The sequence below is a fragment of the Plectropomus leopardus genome, chromosome 15 (genome assembly GCF_008729295.1).
Source record: "Plectropomus leopardus isolate mb chromosome 15, YSFRI_Pleo_2.0, whole genome shotgun sequence".
Lineage (NCBI taxonomy): Eukaryota > Metazoa > Chordata > Actinopteri > Perciformes > Serranidae > Plectropomus > Plectropomus leopardus.
Window position 1 is genome coordinate 9,652,470 of NC_056477.1, and position 22,723 is coordinate 9,675,192.

A 22,723-nucleotide genomic window follows, 5' to 3' on the forward strand; every position below is an offset into this window, starting at 1 on the left:
TACATATATTTCTCAGGATGCCAGCAGCATGTAGGAAAAAAATATCTAGGATTACATGACCTATTTGATAAGTATGTAAAATCATACTGACCATAAGGTGACTGAGCAGTCAATAACGTGAGGGCAGTGTTGCTCAGCATGTTTATATCACCAACACCTTATGTCTCACAAAGGTTCATAATGTGCACCTTCTGTCTCTTGCAATATGTTACTTTCCAGCTAATTACTGAAACACCAAGGGTTAAAATGTCACACGGCGATGCATTTCGCCCCCGCGCTGTGACCAAGTTGCACCTCCCACCATGCTGTTCTCTCTGCACGCCATCTATCCATTCATCCTCCATGCCAGCACCCGCTTCCTGTGTCCTCCTCCCCTTCGATCTCATGACCACACCATCTCTCCATCATCTTACTCCTCCTCCACGCTCAAGCTCTTCTCTCCCCTTTCTGTGCTTTCATCTTCAAACATCCTCAGCCTCACTCTGTCAATCCTTCCTTCATTTTCACTCATTCTTTCATGCGAACATCTTTCCCCCTTTTCTCCACCATCCATACTCCCACCCAACCCCCCTTTTCTCTGCCAATCTGCAGTGACAGGTTTTTGTGGGAGTACGACTGACTGTGTCAATGTCAAGCCATTCCCAGCAATGATAATGTTTATTACCCACTGTGTCTCCCGCTGCCCATGGATTAACACAAATTGAAGGAGTACCCTTCAGAGATGCAGGGTGAACTGAAAGACAATGGCTGTTGAAGGGCCCCAGTGCAATTGTTTCCATTCATATCTGTCATGTTGTGTGTGCATGAGTGCATGGGTTTAAATGACTGAATGTGTCGTGAAGTTACTATGTGGTATGCTGTGGTGTGTTTGCAGGTCATGTGACCGCAACAGGAACAGGAAGGTGACCCTGCGAGAGTGGACAACCTGTCTGGTGGATCACTCCGAGGCCTGGTTCTACCATTTCATGTGTTAGTTAAAACTTTTGCCCAATGTTCCTGTAATTCCTCATGATGACAGACAGATGTTGATGAAGGTTAATGCTAACTGAAAGCCCCTTTTGACTGTGATTGATTAAAAGTAGTCTACTGTATTTTATGCAGTCGATGAGGAGCAAAGATTCTCACTCAGCTTAATGGGATAATTTATGATACATGTTCTTCCATACATTCTGCCTAAAGTTTCAGTCCAAAATTTGGTGTAAATCATGAACCCTCTTATTTGGAAAATAGTTTACTGGATTATGATTACGGTCAAATCAGCAATTTAGGATTGCATGTTCATGAAAGTGGTGGGCCACCTAGAAGCAGATTTTAAAAAAGAAGGTTAAAATAGATGCAGTGGAGGCCAAGACATCCTGACTTTTATTGACTTTGGGGAAAATTTGTTGGAGTGTAGCAGTGCTCATGATGAGTAAAATGTGCTCAAGCTCGATTGTTTATCCTTGGTGTCATCTCAGATGTTAAGATCAGATCTTTGTATCTTAAATTTTATTGTCTAAATTTGATCAGACGCTAAAAGTTAAGATAAGTAATTCAGATCCGTACAAAAGCATCCCACATTTGCTACTATAATTTTTAGATGCCAATTGGGCTTATTGATTTTGAGCAATTTGAATTAGAAAAATACTGTATATACACTGTAAGTTCTTGGACAAATTTCTCTACTTTATACTATTATTGACTATATAAACTCAGAAAGATGGTTGTCAATGTAAAACATTTCAGTGCTATATATAATATTGTATTTAAATTTAAAGATATACAATGTAGGATTTTCCTAAAAAAAAAAAAAAAAAACAATATATAAAAGTACAAAAGTAATCCCTCTCAATCATCACTTGTAACACATTATTAGTGTATAGCTGTGTATTTTTCTGCAGAGACTCTCCCCTCTGCCCCTTTCTTATTTTCATTTTATTTTCTGTGCTTGGGACGTGTGTTTGAAGGCGAGTATCTCCACAGCGCTCAGGTGAGGTTGGGGGCAAAACCTTAATCAGCAGGCGTTCAAGAGGCACGGTGCTGATAAAAAGCTAATATAGTGAGGCGAAATGCTAAACAAAAGTGAATCTGGAATTGGCTTTCACTTTCAGTTAAGCTGGCGAGCATGTTTACAAACAGTAACCGAAAATCCTGCATAGTATACCTTGAAAAATTCAGTAGTGATTACATTTTATGATTAGGAATCTGTTTTGTATGTCAGATTCAAATCTTTCATATTAATTTTTTGCCCCTTTAATAACATGGACATTGTCTGCCAACAAAAGACCATCACCTTCAACAAACAGAGCCTTTACTAAGCCAATAAAACTGATTGTTGATATTTCTTGGTTTTATCCACAGCAATGAAAATGGGCTCCCGCCAGCTGTGTCCTACAATCAAAGAGAACTACCTTTGACACGAGAAATGGCCATGAACTCCTTTCTGCATGTCGTTTGTACTGTAAAGAATTCGCTGAGGAAAACATCATCAAAGTTACCTGATTTAACAGCTACTGGATGGCACCTCTACACACTGCTCACGCATCTCGCTCACACCAGCATTACAGCTCGTAACACAGTGATTTACAACCTCATCAGTTCTGAAAGTCTGCTGGCTGTCTGTTCATTCATGTGTGTAAATAAATGTCTGGACGGACTGACCGGCGGCCTTGTTAATTACATTAGCTGACATTTGTACATTTGTGTTGTAAAAGAGCAGCCACAACAGCCATTATTAAGTAGCAAATTACATGGCATGCTTTGAATAACCAATTAAAAAAAAAGAGGGCGACAGCAGTGCAGACAGACAGCGTGATGTACACTGAATGACAAACTAGATGGGAAATAAAGATAAAGGGGAAGAGAAGCGCTTAGTATGGGATGACGTGACCGGAGAAGAGACAAAGAGATAATAAAGGGGGTGAAGGGGAGAAGTAGAGGAAAGTGTCATAATGCACTGAAGGAGAGTGAAGGAGGGAGGCAAAGTGACTGAAGGAAGGAGAGAGAAGTATAAAGTGTGTTTGTGAAAGATGGGAGGAGGTAATGCACTGTAAATGGGAGTTGAGAGTAATGGAGTAATGCATAAAAAATGGATCAGAAATGAGGGAAAGACTGAGAACGGAGAGTGAGAGGGGGGAAGGGATGTCTGAGAACGCGGGAGGAACTGAGGAGAAGAGAAATGCAAGAAAAAAGGTTTTGATGCTGCAAAATATTTCCTTTACAGCCGACTGTAAACAGCATCTGCGAGCATGATGCAGAAGAAACACTTGACCTCTGTCAAGGTCAAAAAACTTGCATGATGCAAGCTTGCTGACTTCTTGTACCATCTACATACATGCTGCTCTAATAACTCTTGTTGCATCTTGTTTGTTTGCCTCTGTTTGTGTGTGAATCTGTCGTTTCGCTCGTGTTGGTGCTACAAGATCAATGGGAGGATGTGTGTGTGGCCTGGGGTTGGTTCTTCTTTGGTATGACTGGTTTCTCTGGACTAATTAGCCTTCAAATTTACCATGCCTGAAGGATGAGGAGGGGGGTGAGACAGAAAGACATTGGAAAGAAGATGAAGAAAAGGGGGGTGAGATTTCAGCACTCCATGCGAGATACAGATTCAGCGTGAGGCAAATGAGGACCGCTTGCTCTACATGTCGTGCAAAAAAGAAAGTGCATCATCATGAATATCAAAACAAGATGTTTTCATTCTTTTTTTTAGTTGGTGTTTTTAACAAGGCCATCAGAACAAAACAGATATTTTCAAATCAAGAGACATGTTCACTATCCTCTCTTTTTTTAAACAAAAAGTGCAAAAAAAACTCCTATCAAACGAAACAAAACATGGGGAGATATAACTGATACAAAGACAGCCATTCAGTGTAACTTCAACATGAGACATGACCTGGACAACACAAAAACAATCCAGGAAAGACAAAGGGGAAAAAATGCCCTCACAATACCAATTACATCAGAATCTACCGCTCCATTATAACAGGTGCCAGAATCACACTAGTCAGACATTTCCTCTATAAGGGCTAAAAAGGGGCCCTGTACTTGTTCAAAAATATCTTCTCCTAGTATTCTGTATGTATCACTTCAATCCATTCCTCAAAACAAGGACTAGATAATTTACTCTCAATATTATTCTACATCCTGATAAACAGAAAGGAAATCCAGGTGCTGCAAAAATCTGAAAAGAACAAGGAGGAAATAATCTGTAAAAATGACCCAGATGATGAAATGATAGATAGATACATTGACTGTAAAGTCAATGCCCTTATTCAGACCAGAATACCTTGAAGCATCATGCTGATGGATCCAAAAAACCTTACTCTACATCCTGTAGTTGTAGCCAGACAGACCCATGACCTCCTCTGTTCATTCATAATGACATTATCCAATAACAGACCCAAAATATATAGAGCTGGAGATTTATCCAACTGCAAGTGAAACAATTTATCCAAGAGAGTAATACCATCATCCCACAGGAGCATTTTTTTCACACAGAAAACTAACATATGTGCAAGAGTACCAACTTCTTTGATGATGTTTTCATTCCATCAGAGTTTTACTTAAAAACTTTTGATAAAGTGGAGTGGGCCCAGTGGAGGGCTGCAGTTCGTCTCGGCGTACGGAGTGAAAGAAAAACAAGTCTAAACTGGGTGAAAAACATGGAAAACAAGCAAAAATGAAGAGATTAACTGTACTGAAGTGAACTGTATTTGCTAATGATGAGTGACCTGCGGAACAGCGAGCTGTCCGTCTCGTCTCTCCGCGGTGTAGAAATACAAAGTCCACGCCCCCACTACCACCTCCAACAAACACCTCTCTTCAATCGCTCACTGTTTCCCCCGGGACTACTTCCTTTCTCTGAAAAAAATAAATAAGCTGTTGGGGCCACCCCTGGAGGTCCAGCACAGCCTACACACCTCCTCCTCCTCCTCCTCCTCCTTCTTTGTGTGTCTTCATACCCCCCTCCTGTGTGCTAATAGATTCCCTCTCATTACCTCTAGACCACCATCTCCTTCCATCCCCCCATCCAAACACAGAGTTGTGGATTGATCCACCAAATCCCACTTTACCATCCTGTCTCTCTCTCTCTCTCTCACACACACACACACACACACACACACACACACACACACACGGTTCACCTCTGCTCCTACTGTCCTCCCCTGTCACACCCCATTTGGATATTAGAGGAGAGATATCTTTGTGCCACCCACCTCTCTAACCTTGTTCTCTCCCCTCCTCCTCCTCCTCCTCCTCCTCCTCCGTTTGGTGCTGATCAGAGATCTGATCTGTGATGGCTTGCTTGCATCACTCTCCCTCACACATTAACACACACACACACACACATACACACTCCCAAGGGACTCTGACAGCACAGGAGCAGATGGGCGGCTGGTGATGACATGTTGTTAAAAATAAGGATTCCTGTTAACCCGTTGTCAGCTAGAACACCCTCCATCCCTCCCTCATGTCCCCCCTTTTCATCTCTCACTGCCAATTTCTCTCTATCACTGTCAGTCCCTCTTCCTCTCTTTCCTTTTACACACTGCCCATGTAGGCAGTGGCCGTGAAAGCATGCAGACCCCCGACCCCCTGAACATGTTATTTAATACATGGTTGTCATAAAGACAGCCTCTTGCATTATGCATGGCTTGTAAGCAGACATCAATTATACATGAAAAGGCCAGTTTTGCAGTTTCTTTTCATGCAATTATGCCAATGAAATTTTTACTCTCACTTTCTGTCGCTCTCTGTGCGGATGGAGTTTGTCCGGTGACTGTATGTGTCGATAAATAATTAAATGGCAACACAAGAAGAGAGGAGCTGTACGGATCAAAAGAAATATTCAGGCCAGTCACGATGGCAGTGAAACAGAGAGAGGATGCGTGTGAGAGCTTGTGAGCGTTGTGTCACCCAAGCCCGTGCATCAACTCCGGGTCTGACAGATGTCCGACAGATGTCCAAAGTCTTAGGAAAACACACTATACCGTGTTTCTTAAATCACAATCACCCCTAAAACACAGCATAAAAGTTGCTAGAACGCAGCTCATACACAAAGTTGTATGTGTGCAGTAATCTCTTTAAGGTTAATCACCACCCAATCTTCAAAAGCAGCCGCCGTATCGTGCTCTGCCAGATTGCCGACTTTCAGAACTTCTTAGGGACTGTAAAGTGGGCCAGCGAATGGAGAGAGAGGAAAACTGGTGGCTTTGAAAGAGAGTCCAGCCGCAGCAAAGGGTCCTCACTTAAAAAAAAAAAAGACCAGTTGTGATACATTTATTAATAGTGCTCATGTGCCACATTTTTTCATTCTTCTTTGAAGTGATGTTGCAGACTGAGACAGAGAGGAAGGGAGAGAGGGGGGGGTCTCTCAGATTTTAGCCTCCGGTCAGACAATATTCCCTCTGGGTGAAGTGGGTCCCATTCAGAGCGACCTCAATAGCCCTACACTGAAGTACCTGGTGAATGAGTGAGAAAAGGCCCCATCGCAGAGTAGGAGCGGGGGAGTTTGCACACAATGTGGCGAGCCGCTTTCTATTTTCCTAATGATATTGATTAAAGAGCTCAGGAGAGAGAGCACCGTACATGAGGCCCGCCATTGTGTGGAGATGAGAGGGCTGGGTGGGGTTGGAGAGCCACTGATATGAATGCCCCCAATCCTCTGAGATCTACACTTGACCTATAGGTGCAGGACATAAAGCTTTCTATAAGGCTTTCCTGTATACAGAATTTATAGGTAGCGTCTGTCCAGTAGATTTCCAGTTTTTTACAATGTGCCCTCAGTGTGGGGTGCAGGTTTTTAATTTCAGCTCCATAGACAGGATTCACTCTGAAAGTAAGGCCCAGGCAGCTAATACAAGACACCGAGCATATGAGCCTAAATGCCGTTAAGCAATTTTCCGTAACTTCAGCTAGACTGAAATCAGGATACAAAGGCTTAGATGAGAAAAGTATGCAAGGAGAGAAAAAGTGAGGAGATTAAATGTTAAAGATCCAGTGTGTAGGATTTAGGGGCATCTTTTGGCAGAAATGGTGTACAATATTCATAACTATGTTTTCATTAGTGTCACCTGAAAATAAGAATTGTTTTTTTGTTGCCTTAAAATTAAAAAATAAAAAATTAAATTTTAACTTTTTGCCATCCTTCGTGATGGAATTTACAACCAGATGTTGTGCAGCTCCTCGACACAAGGTGAAAATACGGACGATAAGGAAATTATTGAACACATCCTGCCGTCACATTTGACTGTTGGTGTTGATGTTCCTCCGTCTACCCTATACCTGATTCCATGTGAACACAGCACAGAACTTTGCTATTTAACCTAGGGTAATTATACATTTAACGAGGATCTAATTAACTCTGTATGCAAGCGCATATACATTAATATAAAATTATAATGTGTTGTAATTATTTATTTCCAAATTATGTATACTTATTCATATGTAGATATAAAATAAACATATATAGACTCACACATATAGGCTCTGAGTACCATTAAGAGTATAGAGATCGTACATAAGGTATATAAAGATCAAATATTAGTCAGTGACACAACCAAGTGATGCTACAAGGGGTATGTGTATCTCCTTTTTCTTTTGTATCTTTAGAAAAAAAAGCAATTTTCTCATTCTATGAATGTAACTAAAAAAAAGGTTAAAACCATGTCAATTAATTTATTCAACATAGTATGGTTTTCAATCTGTTTGCAAACCAGCAAGCTCACTAGATATTTGCATAAAACCAGTCTGATAGTCTGCCCGTCCATTTAAACATTTTCATTTAGAGGCAGTCTAAGCACCTGATGGAACAAGTGATAAGGCCACAAAGACAGTGTAACCTCTAACATGCTGTATAAAGCCCTCTCCTAATAATACAGATGTTATCAGAGCAGACCAGCTGGAGAATGGTTAATGTATTTAACTTTTACATCTCCTCCCCTTTTCCCAACGCTGCTCCTCACAACACAAACTCTCTCTCTCTCTCTCTCTCTCTCTTTCCTCATCACCACCCCTATTCAGCGACCTCACCGCCAACCCCCTCACACTCACCCACTCTCTCCCTCACTCTCAGATTGCACATACAGATACACAAACACACACACAGTCACACATGAGCCCATTTGAATTGCAAGTGAGCCCCGTTCACTACTAGGTAAACAGAGGGAACAAGTGAAAAGAACAGGAGGAGGGGGAAAAGAGTGACAGAGGGAGAACGAGAAGAGAAGACACTGACTGGATGACATTCACACAGTGTTTAGCAGGACGAGCCTCCACGTGTGAAGGACTGAAAGACAGAGAGTGAGGAGAACGCCTGGGGGAGTCTCGCACTACACCAGGGCGCACAGGAGCTGGGACAGCCCCGAAGGGACACCTGAGCTGACACCTCCTGAGGTAGGGAGTGAGCAGCACCTCATGGGAGACGGAGTCAGAGGAACACCCGACAGCAACCTGCTGTCGCTCCTCCTCTCCTCGCGACCGGCTCTCATCCCCTTCTCCTCCTCCTCCTCCTCCTCCTCCTCCTCCTCTCCCATCCTCGCTCCCTCTCTCATTTGATCCCATCCCTCACTCCCTGCGCAGGAGAGGGAGAGCGTGCACTGAGAGAAGGTAAGGGGGATGCATGCATGCATGTTGTTGTCCTTGCAGAGCGTGTGAGAGTGCGTCAGCGTCTCATATTTCAGCTGGATGTGTAAAAGTCAGCAACTTGTTTCTTTGGATCTTTGTGTGTGAGTGAGGTCTCAGGAGGGTTTTTAAAAAAGCTGAGACAGATGCAGGGCACTTTTCATTTGTTGCAGGATCGTTTTCATCTTAACAGCATGTTTGAAGGCTGTGCTCATCTGTTTAACTGTGTATTTTACTGCTCTCTCTCTGACTACCAACAATTTGTTCATCATTTAAAAAGAAACTGGAGTGGGGCAGTGATCAGACATAAAGTATGCATCAAGAAAGGACATGATAGTGTGCAAAAGTGTGTGAGATGCAGGTGCAAAGGGACAGATAGAGAGAAGAAAGGTTAATATATTCAAATGTACACGCAGCGAGGTAGAAAATCAGCCGTAAAATCCTATCAAGTTCCATGGTCATTGCGTTTTTCCCTGCCATCATCTCGTCAACCCCCACCACGAACCACAGGCCGGTTCTCTGCCCACAGTAGTTTGGGGGGACAACGGATCCTGCAGGGACCACCCCATGCCATTTAATCTGTCCCTGCCCACAGATAACAGAAGGCAGATGGTCCTGCCAGAGCACAGGGAGATAGAAGATAGCAAATACAATGTGCAGACACATAGCACACAGCACTCAACCTGTCCCTCTGAAACTGAGCCTGCATCAACTTCTAAATGAGGGGGCCAAAAGCAGGCGGAGAAAAGAAGGGCAGAGGGAGAAAGGAAAAAGAACAAACAGAGCGGGGTTGAAATATCTTTAATTAAAACCCAAATTGCAGTCAGGGATAAACATAATGGAAAAACTCATCTGAAAGGGTAAAAAAAGAGCAGAGAGTGAGCGGGACCTTCAAAGTCACAGGCTCCTGTGTTTAAAGGGGAGTGTGTATTTATTTATAGAGGGCGGTGGTTAAGTTCACTAAGCTCCCTCTCTCTGTGAGACCCAGCCTTTTTGCCTTATGAAAATTCAATTGGCCATAATTTGCTGAGGAGCCGTATGCATATTTTATCAGCGGGTACGTTTTGAAGACACAAGCCCGCCAAGCTTCTTTTTTTTTTCTCCCCCGTCTTCATTTTTATCAAGACTGAATGAGGGGGGTGTGTGAGGTTGTGCAACCGTCTGGTTATATGTGACACATTAGAACCCATTCGACATGGGGGCTAAAGTAAACACCAATCAGCTTCATGTGTCTGGCTAAAAAACCGAAACAAATTCATTGCAACCTTGTTGCATGGCAATAATGTTATTCCCCCCTTCTGATTCCAACCCTCTCTTTTCCAGTTTCTCCTCTTTTCCGTCTCCTTCCCTCTAATTACTCCAGGATCCAACATCCTCCTCTTCTTGCTCTCCATTTCCACAGCCTTCTCTTCCTCTCCCTCCCTCCCATTTCAATCTCTCTTACTGCATGTCTCTCGGTTAAAGCTTTATGGGTCGTTCACTCCCCTCTTTCTTTGCAAGGATAATGAGCAGGCGCCTCAGTGCGACTTTGTAGCTGTGTGACGGTTTGTGAGTTTGGATCTCTGCGCGTCCCAGGGCCCGAAAGACTCAGATGTACCCTCTGTAGCCGCCTCCGTGGTTCCACTGTGATTGTCATCTGATCTATAGGGCACAGCACTGACATAATACACCTTGTTAGAGTAAGGCGGGGAATGTGTTTGTGAAGACTGTGACTTTGAAAAAATGTGTTTTCTCTGGGGAGCATGAGGAACGCTGGGACCTGTAATCATCCACTATCACTAAATCGCAACCGCACACACAGGAGAAAGACGGTGAAACACTAATAGAGTGTGAACGGAATAAAATAAAAGACAGAACGAAAGAGAAAAATCTGATACAAACTCGTTGAATTTATGTATGCTGATTGGATCTGACTGCATCAGAGCACCTCCAGGTGTTGTTTGTGTACCTCTATCCTCATCAGCATGGCGTCACTTTTCTCCCGATAAAATGGTTGCTAACACCCTTGATGAAAGATATTTTGGAGAACAGACTCATTTGAACTCCCCCAGACTAAAAATAGATATATAAAGGCATTGACTTCAGAGTGGTATTAGCAACCCACTTCTCACTTTGAAAAGTAGTGCGATTTTTTACAGTGAGTGTCAAGCTGTGCTATACACACACATCCCAGAGTCATATAGCATGGCAATTTCTATTCCACCGCATGAATAATTCTGTCTGAATAGGATTGGATGTTTCTTCATATCAATGAATCATCAGCCGCTACAGCTCTTTAGTGTCTGTGTGAATGGTACAGTAGGAATTTAACAAGTGTGTTTGAGTGCATGACTGTGTGTGTGCGTGTTGCTGATGGGCTTTGATTGATGTTCTTGACCTTTCCACTACTGGTTCTCAGAGCGCTGGAGATATCCAAGACACGGCGACAAGTCAAAGAGTGAAAGAGACAGACAGCAAGAAGCAGCGATGGTGCTCATGTCCCTGTCCTGGTGTATTGGTGCAACTTTGGCACTGTTTTGTGGATCTCCGTGGCCGCAGGTGCACTCGGCTCTGGCACCTGAGAATGAGGTGCCGCTTCGCCCAACCACATGGTTCCCAGAAGGAAAGATCACCTCTGTAACTCTCCCCAAAGGACGAACTCGCAGGTAGGGAAACAGATGGGATGGGGGGAAAATATGAAAAAAATATGCGTGCAGGTGGTCTGGTTATTGATTGTCATTAGGGCCGCAACTAATTGTGATTGTCAGTGTTGATCAATGTGTTGTTGTTGTTGTTTTTTTCAAGTAATCAATTAATTGTTTACTCCAGTTATTCTACACTTGATAAATATCACTGGACTTCTGCAGTTGCAGGGCCTATGTAAAAAGAGTGTTTAATAGCTAAGATAAATGATTTTAAAATAATATAAATCAGGTGGTCTCATAGTGGTATAAGAAGTACTTAGATGCACAGTTTAAAAATATTTTGTTATCAGTAAAAGTCATTTATTTAGTTTTTTACATATACTATTTTACGTTGTGTAAGTGTAATCCTTATTTCTTGTTTGGTTGCATTCTCCAGTCCTTCTAAAATTTGGTTAATAAGCAGGCTACAGTTTCTCTTGATTTAATCTTCTTTAATTTACACCAAAACAGCAAGACAGCCAACATCCATTCATTCACTCAACTCTAACACGTTAATTCAAGTCTGTTATACTCACGCCTGTCCCTGCAAACAGCAACAGGTAGGATCTAACATTACTCTTACTCTCACTTGAGGCTAAGGGGACACTAAAATAGCAACTTAAATGTACAATATATAAATAAAATAATAGTTCAAGTGCTGTTACTGAGAAACGCATAATTACTGTATGTAATAATGCAAATGAACTCTATGAGTCCAAATTAATAATGCGGAATTACTTAAAATGACCCCAAAATATAATCTAACTGGGGTTACATGAGTAAGTAAAACTTAAAAAGTATTAGCATCAAAATATACTTAAAATTATTGGCTTTGACACGGAAGTCGAAAAGCATAATTTTGTAGAGGAAAGCCGGGAAAAACAAACAATGAAAAAGAGGAGAAAAAAAAACAAAAACAAGACTGAGGCACAAAGTAAAGTGTAAAGTATGTATGAAATGTAAAGCACCAAAAAGTTATGCATGTTGTCAACGCTGGTCATGCAACTCGTTTGCCGCTTGCTAACTTGTTTGTATGTAATAAGTCAACCAGAAGAAAGGTCCAATAACAAGCAGCTAAAATGGGGCATATTGCCACCCACTTTGGCAGAGTCGGACATACTTCCAATAAATCGATTCTCCCCTGGTGCTTATTGGGACAAGGACAGTAGTCCAATAAATGGCCTTAACGAGCTATAACCGTAGGTCAACTTATCTGTGCATGTAAACGTACTGAATGTCTTAGTAAAACTCAATCGCTTTCCATTGCACATCCCTGGTGAAAAACAAGGAGGGGTCACTTAAACACAACTGGTTTTGCTGTTTGTTAGTCTGGAATAGTGGTTTACAATGGCCTGCACCTTGGCAGGTGTCTAACCAAGGTGTCACACCAACCACCATCCCCTCCAAATCCTGATGACACAGTCAGCCAATATACATCACTTTAGACACATTGATATGATATGTATGAAACCTATAAATGTAACATATCTGTAGTTTGCAGAAACGTATAATGGCAACAGTTTCTTCTGACAGCCGGCCTGGAATTTCCCCTCTGGATGATATGTTTGGATCATATTTTGTATTAATCAGAATATGCTGTGTTGGTGTAGAAGTATATGGTAGCAGAAAATGGAAAAGTTGTATTTCAGTACAGCAGTTAATTAAATGTACTTTCCACCACTGGCTGTGATTGACAGCGTATGAAAGGCAGAGATGTTTTAGAAACTCAACACCACATTAAATGATGCAGTAACAGTAAAAAAGTGAAGATTTTAACTTGTTTTGAAGAAGCATGAATAAATCTTGAGTCCTGCTCATCAGATTTGCCCTTGTTTCCACTTCAATAACAAGTCACCAGCCATCCACCAACCACCTTTGTGGAGACAGTGGCTGATTCCAGCACCACTGTAGCGAGAGCGAGAGGAAGTGGAGCCCATTTGGCCTGAACCCTTCACACCAGTGCCAGTGCTCGCTTTCTGAAACTGGGAGCCGAAAATTGCGAAATGCATCTCCCTGTGTGCTGCAGTCTGTCCACCAGTGCAGTCATGCAGAACCACACGGCAAATAATGGAGAGAAAACACTGATTCAGAAATTAATCACTCTATTAAATAAGCCGCAAAGCGCCCTTGAGAATGACAGTGTCGCACATCTGTTTGGAAACAATCGCCATCTGCACAGAATCATGAATAATGATGTTTGTAAGGAGGGAGAGCAAATATTTATTAACAAATAACTGTGCAGTTGCTTAATTTTCATGAAGGGTAACTAGCTGTGAAGAAATGACATGTTACATAACTGTTTGCGTTTAACAGAGACAGACTTCCATTCATGCGTCCTTGTGGAGGTGAACAGTTCAACATGAGTTAACAGTGACTGTTTTAAAATAAGACCAGGCCGACACAGCGTGAATGTTAAATGTCCTTTAACTGGCATTAAATATGCAAATCTGTAATCCAACATGCATTAATACTGTCCACATCCGATCCCAATAAGGGACATAATGGTTTCTATGCAAAGCACGATCCCAGATAGTTTCAGCAAACAGGCAGATATCCATCTGAACCTGTCAATGCAGCCTTATCACCTGAATCCCAGGTCACCTCTCCTGATCTGCTATCAAATGACGGATCAGCATGTAGCCAAATGGAGAGACAGCAACTGGCAACGGCTGCAACGTTGAAATTTTCAAGCTTTCAGAAAAAGAAAATTACAACCAGCCCACCGTATCTGCAGATCATCCAACAGAATGAATGGATGTTGCACAGTATGCACTGGAAGTATCTTCTCATCCCTCACCTCGCAGATAAATCAAAACAGGATGTTATCTTTTTGACTTTCCCTGTGATGAATCATCAAGTTATCTTTTTGGTGTTTCTCCACAGGCTATACTTCACGCTGAAGAAGAAGGCTCCAGCAATGTCGGTGACTGTCAGCCCCTGTGACCTCCCCATCGAGTGGAGCTTGGCAGCCCGCACCCTGAAGGACAAACCGCTCAAGAGCCTGCAGTGTGAGTGAACAGTAAGACCACAACCTGCACCTTAAGACACAAGATCATCACTGCATCAGGCAACAACGATCCACTAGATATTATCATCACTATATAACAGATAGGGAATTTAGTAAAGGGCAAACACTCTAATCTTACTAAACTTTCGTTTTTAGGAGAGTTAATTTTTTGGAACACCAAAGGTATAATACAGTCATGGATGGATTACTGAACATGCATAGTGGGCACAGGCCCACGGGCCCAAGGTATCCAGGGACGTGCTGGCCCCTACCTACAAAATGTCACTTATGCCCTTTTACAACCAAAATAAGTAACTGAACATTTTTTTTAAGCATGTGAAAACCAGTTAAAAATAGGCGATAGCATCCTTTCCCACTGCATTACATCAGAGGGACACAAAACCTCATAGAGATGCATAAACAACTATAAAGAGAAACAAAACAACCACAAAGTCTGTGTGTCTTGCTCTTATGTAGAGGAGGTGGTGGGGCCCTTTGCGTATTTGTGCCCAGGAGCCCAATGTCTTGTAATTCGCCCATGAGTACAGCAGTAACGATGATTAAACTATAAAAAAGTTTTTGCATTGCTTGTTTGTCTTTTGGTGTTTGCATCCTGGAGGTCATAGCTGCAGTTTACCACTGCTGTTAGATCACATTTATGGACCGACAGGTTCACTATGACCAATCAAATCAAAGCTGAGGCTCTTGGTTTTCTTCATCACAGTTCTCAGGGAGATAAGACATATATTCTGCATCTTCTTATCAGCACATTGTACCTGCTTGTTTAAGTTCAAAGCAGAGATAATGCTATGTATTTTTCCTAAATGCCACCCATTATCTCTGACAAGGACAGACCGTGAGTGTGATCATATCTGGTTGTCACATTGCCATAAATTTTATATGAGGCTTTGGATTTCAAAATCTCATAAAACACACACATCAACAGAAAAGGGACTGCCAACTCCTGATTCACACATTGAATAAACAATAAAATAAAAATCCTCAGTTCCTTAGTCTGCAATATTTTGTGCTTTGCAAACCAAATAAACTCAGGAGACTAAAACATACTATAGAGCAGGAGCATTCAAAAATAGCTTCAAGCTGAAAGTCAGGGCAATAAAGCTCAAAGTAAATCAAAGTAATGAAATTTCTAACCGAAAGAGTCACAGATTTCTGGGAAATAAAATATGCCTCAGGGTGATCCATGAACACTTTTCCAGGTTAACTAAACAAGCTTCTCTACATGGTAAAATAACATTATGAAGTTATAAAATGAGGCATGAATCATTCAGACCCTGAGCTCATGGGTCCCCATCACCAGCCTGAATTATTCACTTTGATTCTGTAACATTTGGTCTCATTTGAGGAGCGATTTCTCATTTCCAGAAGCGATGAACAGCGAAGATGAGCACTGACAGGTTTTTTTTGCCATGTTTATTTGCCAATTACGTCAATTAAGTGAAGAGCATGTACTTCAAAATGACAACACTTTAGGTATAAATAAAAACACTGTCAACCGTTATTGAAGTGGTCGTTGACATTGTGTTCGTCACTTATTGGGTGTTTAGGATTTTCTTTATATCCGCCAACTTCTGTGCACTTTGTTTGTTGTTCATTGTTTCATTGAATTGGCAGTGCTTATGTGTCCTGTGTCCCCAAAAATTATTTTCAAAGTGAAATGCAGCGCAAACTCCTACACATCTACATAACTGTGTTCACATACCAGGAAACAGAATAAAGAGAGAATTATGGTCTTTGTTTAATAAATCACAATACTTATTCCAACTGGACTCTAAACTGTTATTTTTTGTTGCTTTTAAAGTTTAACTACTGGATGCAGTATATCTCCTACTCCACTAAAAAGTCTATTCTCAGCACTAGGGGCTGCAAATCTCCACATCACACTTGTCTAAGTTCTATTGTAAACTATGATTGGTTTCCAAACTAGTTTTACTGCATGAAATAAGTGTTGCACTTATTTTCAGGTGAGCGAAGAGAAACTTTCCCCCTTCATCACATGAACATGAAAACAGTCTTTTAGCATCCAATCCCTTAACAGATGTCCATGTGTGTGCAGAATCTTCAGGCAAACAACAATATTTTGGTGCTGGAGGCATTCTGGTTTCCGTTTGTAGTGCAAGTAGTACTGACCAATCATGTGTGAGTCAGCTTTTCTTTTTTTTTTTTAATTATAGTGTAGAACATATTGTCACGTGATCTCCTGGTAAAGCCCACAAACAGAAAACAAAAACTAAAAGCAAGTGCAACAGCACAGCATGATAATTCACACAGTATCGTCCCTGACCTCTCCACAATACACAGCACACCATATGATTTTTTTTTGACCCTATTAATAAATCTAAGCTACCCAACATTTCGGTGAATCCTGCCTCTTAATCTTTCAGTTTGGCTAGCATGAACTAATATGAGGCTGTAACACTCAATCCAGTCCTTGTAATAATGTGTGTTTGTATTTATATCTGAGCAGGCTTTGTTTGTCTGCAGGTAAACAATTTGTGCAGAACAAAGGAGTTGACATGCATTGGCCGAAATTCCATAGATAATATATGCATTCATATACAGGAATATGTTTATAGAGATTAGCCAAAATGTTGTCTGAATATATCTAAAATTACTAATTGACAGGGTAGGCCTGGGAACAAAATTCCTTCACCGGCATCTACACAGGATTTACACTACTCAAAGCCTACGGCACAGTAGATACAGTTAAATTCACCTGCATCTCATCAACACGGGTATCACAACACAGGACCAAGGTACAAAAAATTACACAGCATATCAACAAAGACATATATTCACCTGCAAGCCAACAACACAATAAGTAGAAAAAAAAAATCACCTGTGTCTCATCAACACCGGGTTTACAACACAGGACCCAGGTACAGCACAGATATTCACCTGCATCTCAGCAGAATTTATACTACAGGAACTCGCAAAGCTAACAGCACAATAACCAGGGAATAATGTGTAGCAAAATATACAACAAACAGTTTTGACCAAGATATCTGATTGGTCCACAAGTTATATTTGTACAACCACACATTTTTCACATCACTGTGAAGATTACTCTAGCCCCTCATTTACACAATTTAATGGCTGAGGTACTATTTCAGACAGTGAGAAACAACTATTCCTCCCAACCAAGACCATTTCTATACACAAGGAAGTACAGCTCATCAAATGAAAAGTAAATGCCAACTCACTGATGGCGTAAACGATGAACTAACACAAAGATGACATGAACCAGCATAAACCACCATGTTTTGAGCAGACACATTATAACTCTGACTAAAGGTGACATTTGCATGTTTGAACATAAAACAGCAAACTTAACTGCAAATTAAAAACTACTCAGTCGAGATCTAGGCATGACGGGAAACACAGGCAGTAAAACGTTGTTTTTGAAAGGTTAAACGGCATCAAGAAGCAGAATGAAGCAGAATATTTCGTTAGATTACATGTTGTTAATGTAGACAATGAAAATAACTCTTTTTTTGAGTTAATTTTGACTTTTGGCCTTGCTCTTGAGATGATTTTTGGAAATGTTTAGCGTCCTCCAACAGCTGTGCCCTGACACAGAGCTACTATCTTAAAAGTACAGGTCAAGTTTGCGCATGTAGTAGCTAAATCTGTACACGGAGAATATTTTTTTGTCAGCAGACATAGTAGTCGTGATTGAGTAAGCAAAGCATTTCTGTGTTCATATCTCTATATTTATTAAGTTTGGGACACCCCATGATTTCTTGACAGTATAAGCACAAGTTAGCCAGCGGACTATATACAAAGTACGTCCGTTGCTAAGTCGTTACTAAGGTCCGACCTACTTGCTGGAGTATTAAACTGTTCCATTACATATAGGATTCTAACAACACAACAGATTGTTTTCCGGTTATTAGTCAGACTCCGCGTACTTCCATGGAAACTGAGAATATAATAGTGTAATATTACATTTACAGCGCAGATACACTTATAAAGAGAAAAATTTAAGCCACCGCGATGGTACAAAATTGTTAATGTACTGCTGCTAACTGGCCATTTCCGTTAACGGTCAGCTAGTTTAGCACTAGCAGTCTCACCTGTTAAGAAGTTGTCATGTCGCTGGTCCTCCGCCTCTTGTCCCTGACCTGGGACATTAATCCGCTGGTATCAGCCGGGTCCTGCCCATTCTGTCCATTCTCGTCCATATCCCGTAAGCACTGTCGCGTCATGCATCACCTGCTGGGAGGTCCTCTGCTAACGAAGATTTTCGAGCTAACGTTATTAGTCTGAACTTTTTAAACATCCTGCAGCATCAGCCTCGGGTATTTTTCCCCCTTTTTAATCTCTTCTCTGCTCCTTCTTTTCTTTTCGGTTCCTTTTCTTATCTAAATTGTGTTTTTATTCCAATTACGCCACTCTGTTAACTAACACTCAAGCTAACGGTTTGTTGATTTATTTACTTCCTGCTTGACCTCTGACATTAAATGATGGACCGATCCACTTGAAGCTTTGGGGGGAGTTGACAACTTACATAAGTAAACTATTTACATTTTGGGGGCCCTGTAACCCACAGACATATACCATAAAATTTTAATCAATAGCCCGGGCTATTCGTTGTGTAAATCACTGAACTCAACAAGCTTATCCTGTACATCACAGCTGCTGTAACATGCAAATTTCCCCACTGTGGGAGGAAAAAAGGATTATCTTATCTTATCTTATCCTATCTTATCTTATCTTATCTTATCTTAAGATAATACTATACTTGGGACAGGGTACTATATGGCATGGGCTTTTAATTCCTCTCATAAAAAACTTACCTGGCAAAGATGGAAATACAGTTAAATTTTGTTTTGTTTAACCTTTGGAGACCAGGGCAAATTGGTTAATTGTATTCTAAAACATGGGAACTAGGTAATAAGCAACAAACAGCTGTAGTGTCTTGCAGACTTTGTTCTTTTTTTTTTTATCTTAGTGATTGTCATTATTAGTACGTAAATAAATATAAATCATGGAATATAAAAACAATTCATGAGAATCAGTAAAATGTAAACGTTAGTGCTCTTAAAACAGAAAACCCCCAGTTTTCATATCTAATTGTATTTGTTTACAGGGCAGACCTGCCACATCAAATATGGCGGAAGTGCTAATGTATCGCAGCAATGTGCCAACACAGTTGATGCAGTGTCTACGTATATATTTCTATGGTGTAACCCCATAATCAATTGGACTGTCCCAGCATTAAGTGGGTTGCTGCCTGCAGATCTTTCTGGGGTTTTTTTTCTTCCTAATGTTTTTTTCAACATTTCTGGTGGTGGCTCTGCGGTCCAAAAGGTGGGCCAGGCCATATGGCATTTGTCAGAATTGCTGGACCAGCCAGTCCAAGCCTGCTAATCGAACTGTAAACAATAAAAAGCACACAGAAGAGAAAGGTTTTGCCCAGATATCCGCAGGCTACACCAGATCTCCTTAAATACAGGCCATTGCCCCCAGAGGCTTATCTTTCACAGACAATAGTCAATAGGTTCTGCGATTGTCTACTGATAAACTCTGCACAGTAGAGGTCAAACATCTAGGTGAAGCTATAATAGGTAAAACACACTGATCAATTGCATGTTTATAACTATGTTTTCATTTTATTTTCTCAAAGGGAGCACCAAAAAGAGTATGCCTGAGGTGTGGTGGCGAGGTCCTGGGACTGAGGAGAAAATGCATAGCTTCACGGGCAATGCAGTTGACACCTACAGGGGTCCTTCCATTCCCCACGCTTCAATCTACATCCTGCGGCTGCGCTCCAAACAGCAGACCACCAGAGCTACAGTGTACCTCTATGAAGGACTGGGGCCCTCAGGCGCCTTTCCTGTGCTCCCAGCTGACCCGCGAGTTCACACATTAGGTGTAGGCATGACGAGTGTCACCCTCAGCTGGGCGCCCAGTGCCTCCATAACCAGCCTCCCACTGACGCAGAAAAGTTATGAATACTGTGTCCTCGTCAACTCTCAGCAAAACCAACCCAGTCTCTGTGCTGCACAGGAGAGCACGAGGAAAAAGAAAGACCAGATACAAGAAAAGAAGGACAGGAGGAGGAGGGTGACAGCGTGGCCGATTTTAAAAGAGTGGTGGTGGCAGCAGTGGGACTCTTATCCTGAACCTCAGAGTCCACCTTCCTCCCTCGCTGATGAGTTTGCTGATCTCCAGTGTGTGTGTCAGGGGACAGAGAGTGTCTGCACCGTCTCTGAGCTCCTGCCTGACACCCAGTATTACTTTGACGTCTTTGTGATTGACAGGCTGAACGGGACCAGCATGGCATATAAGGGGACATATGCTCGGACGCATGAGGAGGCTCGCCCAGCGATCATCACGCTCAGAGAAGGGGAGCTGAGGTGGGTGACCTTTCGTGACAGAGGCTCCAACTCAGAGCAGTTCTTCAGTTTCTGTCCTCGGGGCTGGCAGCAGAGTGGCCTCCTTACCTTACAGAGCTGTGGTGGAGGTGAAAAGGTCAAGGTCACCGTGTCTAGTAAAGGTCAAGTTTTGACCTCCCAGGCTGTGGGGGGAGATTTAGTGCACATTTGGCTCCAGGGAAGTCCGTCTTATCTCATCCACTTGGAGAGAGAGGGAACAACCGCAGGCCAGAGCTCAGATCCAGCTCTGCCAGGAGGTCTGATGGCTTCAGTCAAAATGCAAACCTCCTCAGCCTACCACCGCAGAGGAGTCCCATCTCTGCCGTCCACATTGCAGATAAAATCCTTCAACCGGTTGCGTGGTTGCAACAGTGTCACCCTGGCATGGATGGGCACAGAGGAAAGAAGCCTGTTCTGTGTGTACCGCAGGAAGCTGGGAGACCGTGAAGCAGAAGCAGGGGGAGCATCGGCTCTAACTGCACCCTGTCTTGGGCCAGAGTCCCGCTCTGACACCGAGAGGGTTCTCTGCAAGTATTTCCAGGAGCTGAATCCTCGGCGGGCCGTTACTACAGCTGTGATCGGGGGCCTGGAGCCAGGGATGGCCTATGTGTTTGATGTCTATCTAATGAGACGCTGGGGGATCCCTATCAAGTACGCCAGCAAGATGGTGAAGACCAGAAAGGAATGCTGAACTGCCGCCCCCTAGGGGAGGTTTTTAGACTGTCCCAAATTAGGGGAAAATGCATCGGCCATGGACATGCTGTGAAGACTGACCATGAGAACGAAGCCATTTGACTGTTGTGGAGAGACTGTTACCATAACAAGGAAATATTCCCCCTGGAGGTGCAATGGTTTTATTCAAACGCCACTTGCACGATCCATGCAAGTGGATGGAAAGCATATGAGACGGATCTGCACACCAGCAAAAGTTCATAACATTTACAATATGACTCTTGTGCTTTTGTTCATTTTGTTTTACATTGTTGATCATGATAATGATGTGCCAGTTGTCCAAGTGCTTATTTATGTGTCTGAGTACAAAGGACAGACGAGGTTTGCGACAACAGAAAGTCAATATGAAAACAACAACAGAGACTGTGCCAAATATGCAACAGAAACAGATGGGGCAATAATTGGATAACATCTGAGACAAGGGGGGTTTGCAGTGTATATCTTCGGTGCTGCATATTGTACAGGCTTATAAACACAGATGGGTGCGATCTACAGATGCTTAGTTCAAAGTCAGTGTGTATCTTTGTGTTCTGCTTTCGCATGAAGCAGTAAAAAATACTTAGTGACTTGCCTCATTGTCTTTGATGTATTCTTGTGCTGCTTCAAACACACCAATAAATTCTAGGGTATCTGTTCGTTTTTGACTGAGTGATGCATGTATGTAAAATGGACTGTCAAATTAGATTTTCTTGCCACCTGATTGTGCTCAGATAGCTTCCACCTTTACAGCTGGTGAGACTTTGTGGATCTCTGTGCCATATAATATCTTGTATTTAATTCTGGTGAAATTAAACATGTTTTCTTTTTTCTGATAAAAAGTAAATGGGTTGAAGATGCCCTGCCATAACAGGTTATTATCTTTATTTAAGACAACTCTGTCCTTTGGCTTTCAAGTAACTATTTTTTTTGTTATATTTACCAAATAGCAACCCTGAGGCTGCATGGGACAGATTAGATATTATCACAATACATCATTACACAATTCTGGCAGTATAATTCTGATACTTTAAATGTGTACAGTGTGTCATTAATAAGTGTAAGGTGTAAAATGATGTTCAGTAAAATTCAGTTAACACAATAATAAATTAATATTAAGCGGTCAAGGTTTCCAAAAATAATAATAATGACAATGATGATAATAATAATAATAATAATAATAATAATAATAATAATAATAATAATAATAATAACGATAACAATAATAATAATAAAAATGTGCTTTCAAAACAAAGTTACAAAGTGCTTTGCATGGTTTGGACCAACCCAGATTTAACACAATGTTGATAAATGAAATCAGGCAATTTTAAGATATACAAAAA

General features: G+C 41.7%; 1 protein-coding gene across 1 annotated transcript; it reads left to right on the plus strand.

The window, feature by feature from the left end:
* The first annotated feature begins 8,565 nt into the window (after window positions 1-8,565).
* ndnfl (neuron-derived neurotrophic factor, like) lies at window positions 8,566-22,010 on the plus strand. Its single transcript, XM_042502721.1, has 4 exons — window positions 8,566-8,586; window positions 11,000-11,246; window positions 14,148-14,272; window positions 19,922-22,010. Exons 2-4 carry the CDS (start codon window positions 11,068-11,070, stop codon window positions 21,361-21,363), a joined length of 1,746 nt encoding a protein of 581 aa, XP_042358655.1. The 5' UTR covers window positions 8,566-8,586; window positions 11,000-11,067; the 3' UTR covers window positions 21,364-22,010.
* Window positions 22,011-22,723: the final 713 nt, after the last annotated feature.

Bases quoted from the DNA above. Each gene is read 5' to 3' on its own strand.
- ndnfl (XM_042502721.1), top strand. From the start codon at position 11,068: ATGGTGCTCATGTCCCTGTCCTGGTGTATTGGTGCAACTTTGGCACTG. The intron at 11,247-14,147 runs GTAGGGAAACAG...GTTTCTCCACAG, and splicing joins CCCAAAGGACGAACTCGCAG to GCTATACTTCACGCTGAAGA. The intron at 14,273-19,921 runs GTGAGTGAACAG...ATTTTCTCAAAG, and splicing joins ACCGCTCAAGAGCCTGCAGT to GGAGCACCAAAAAGAGTATG.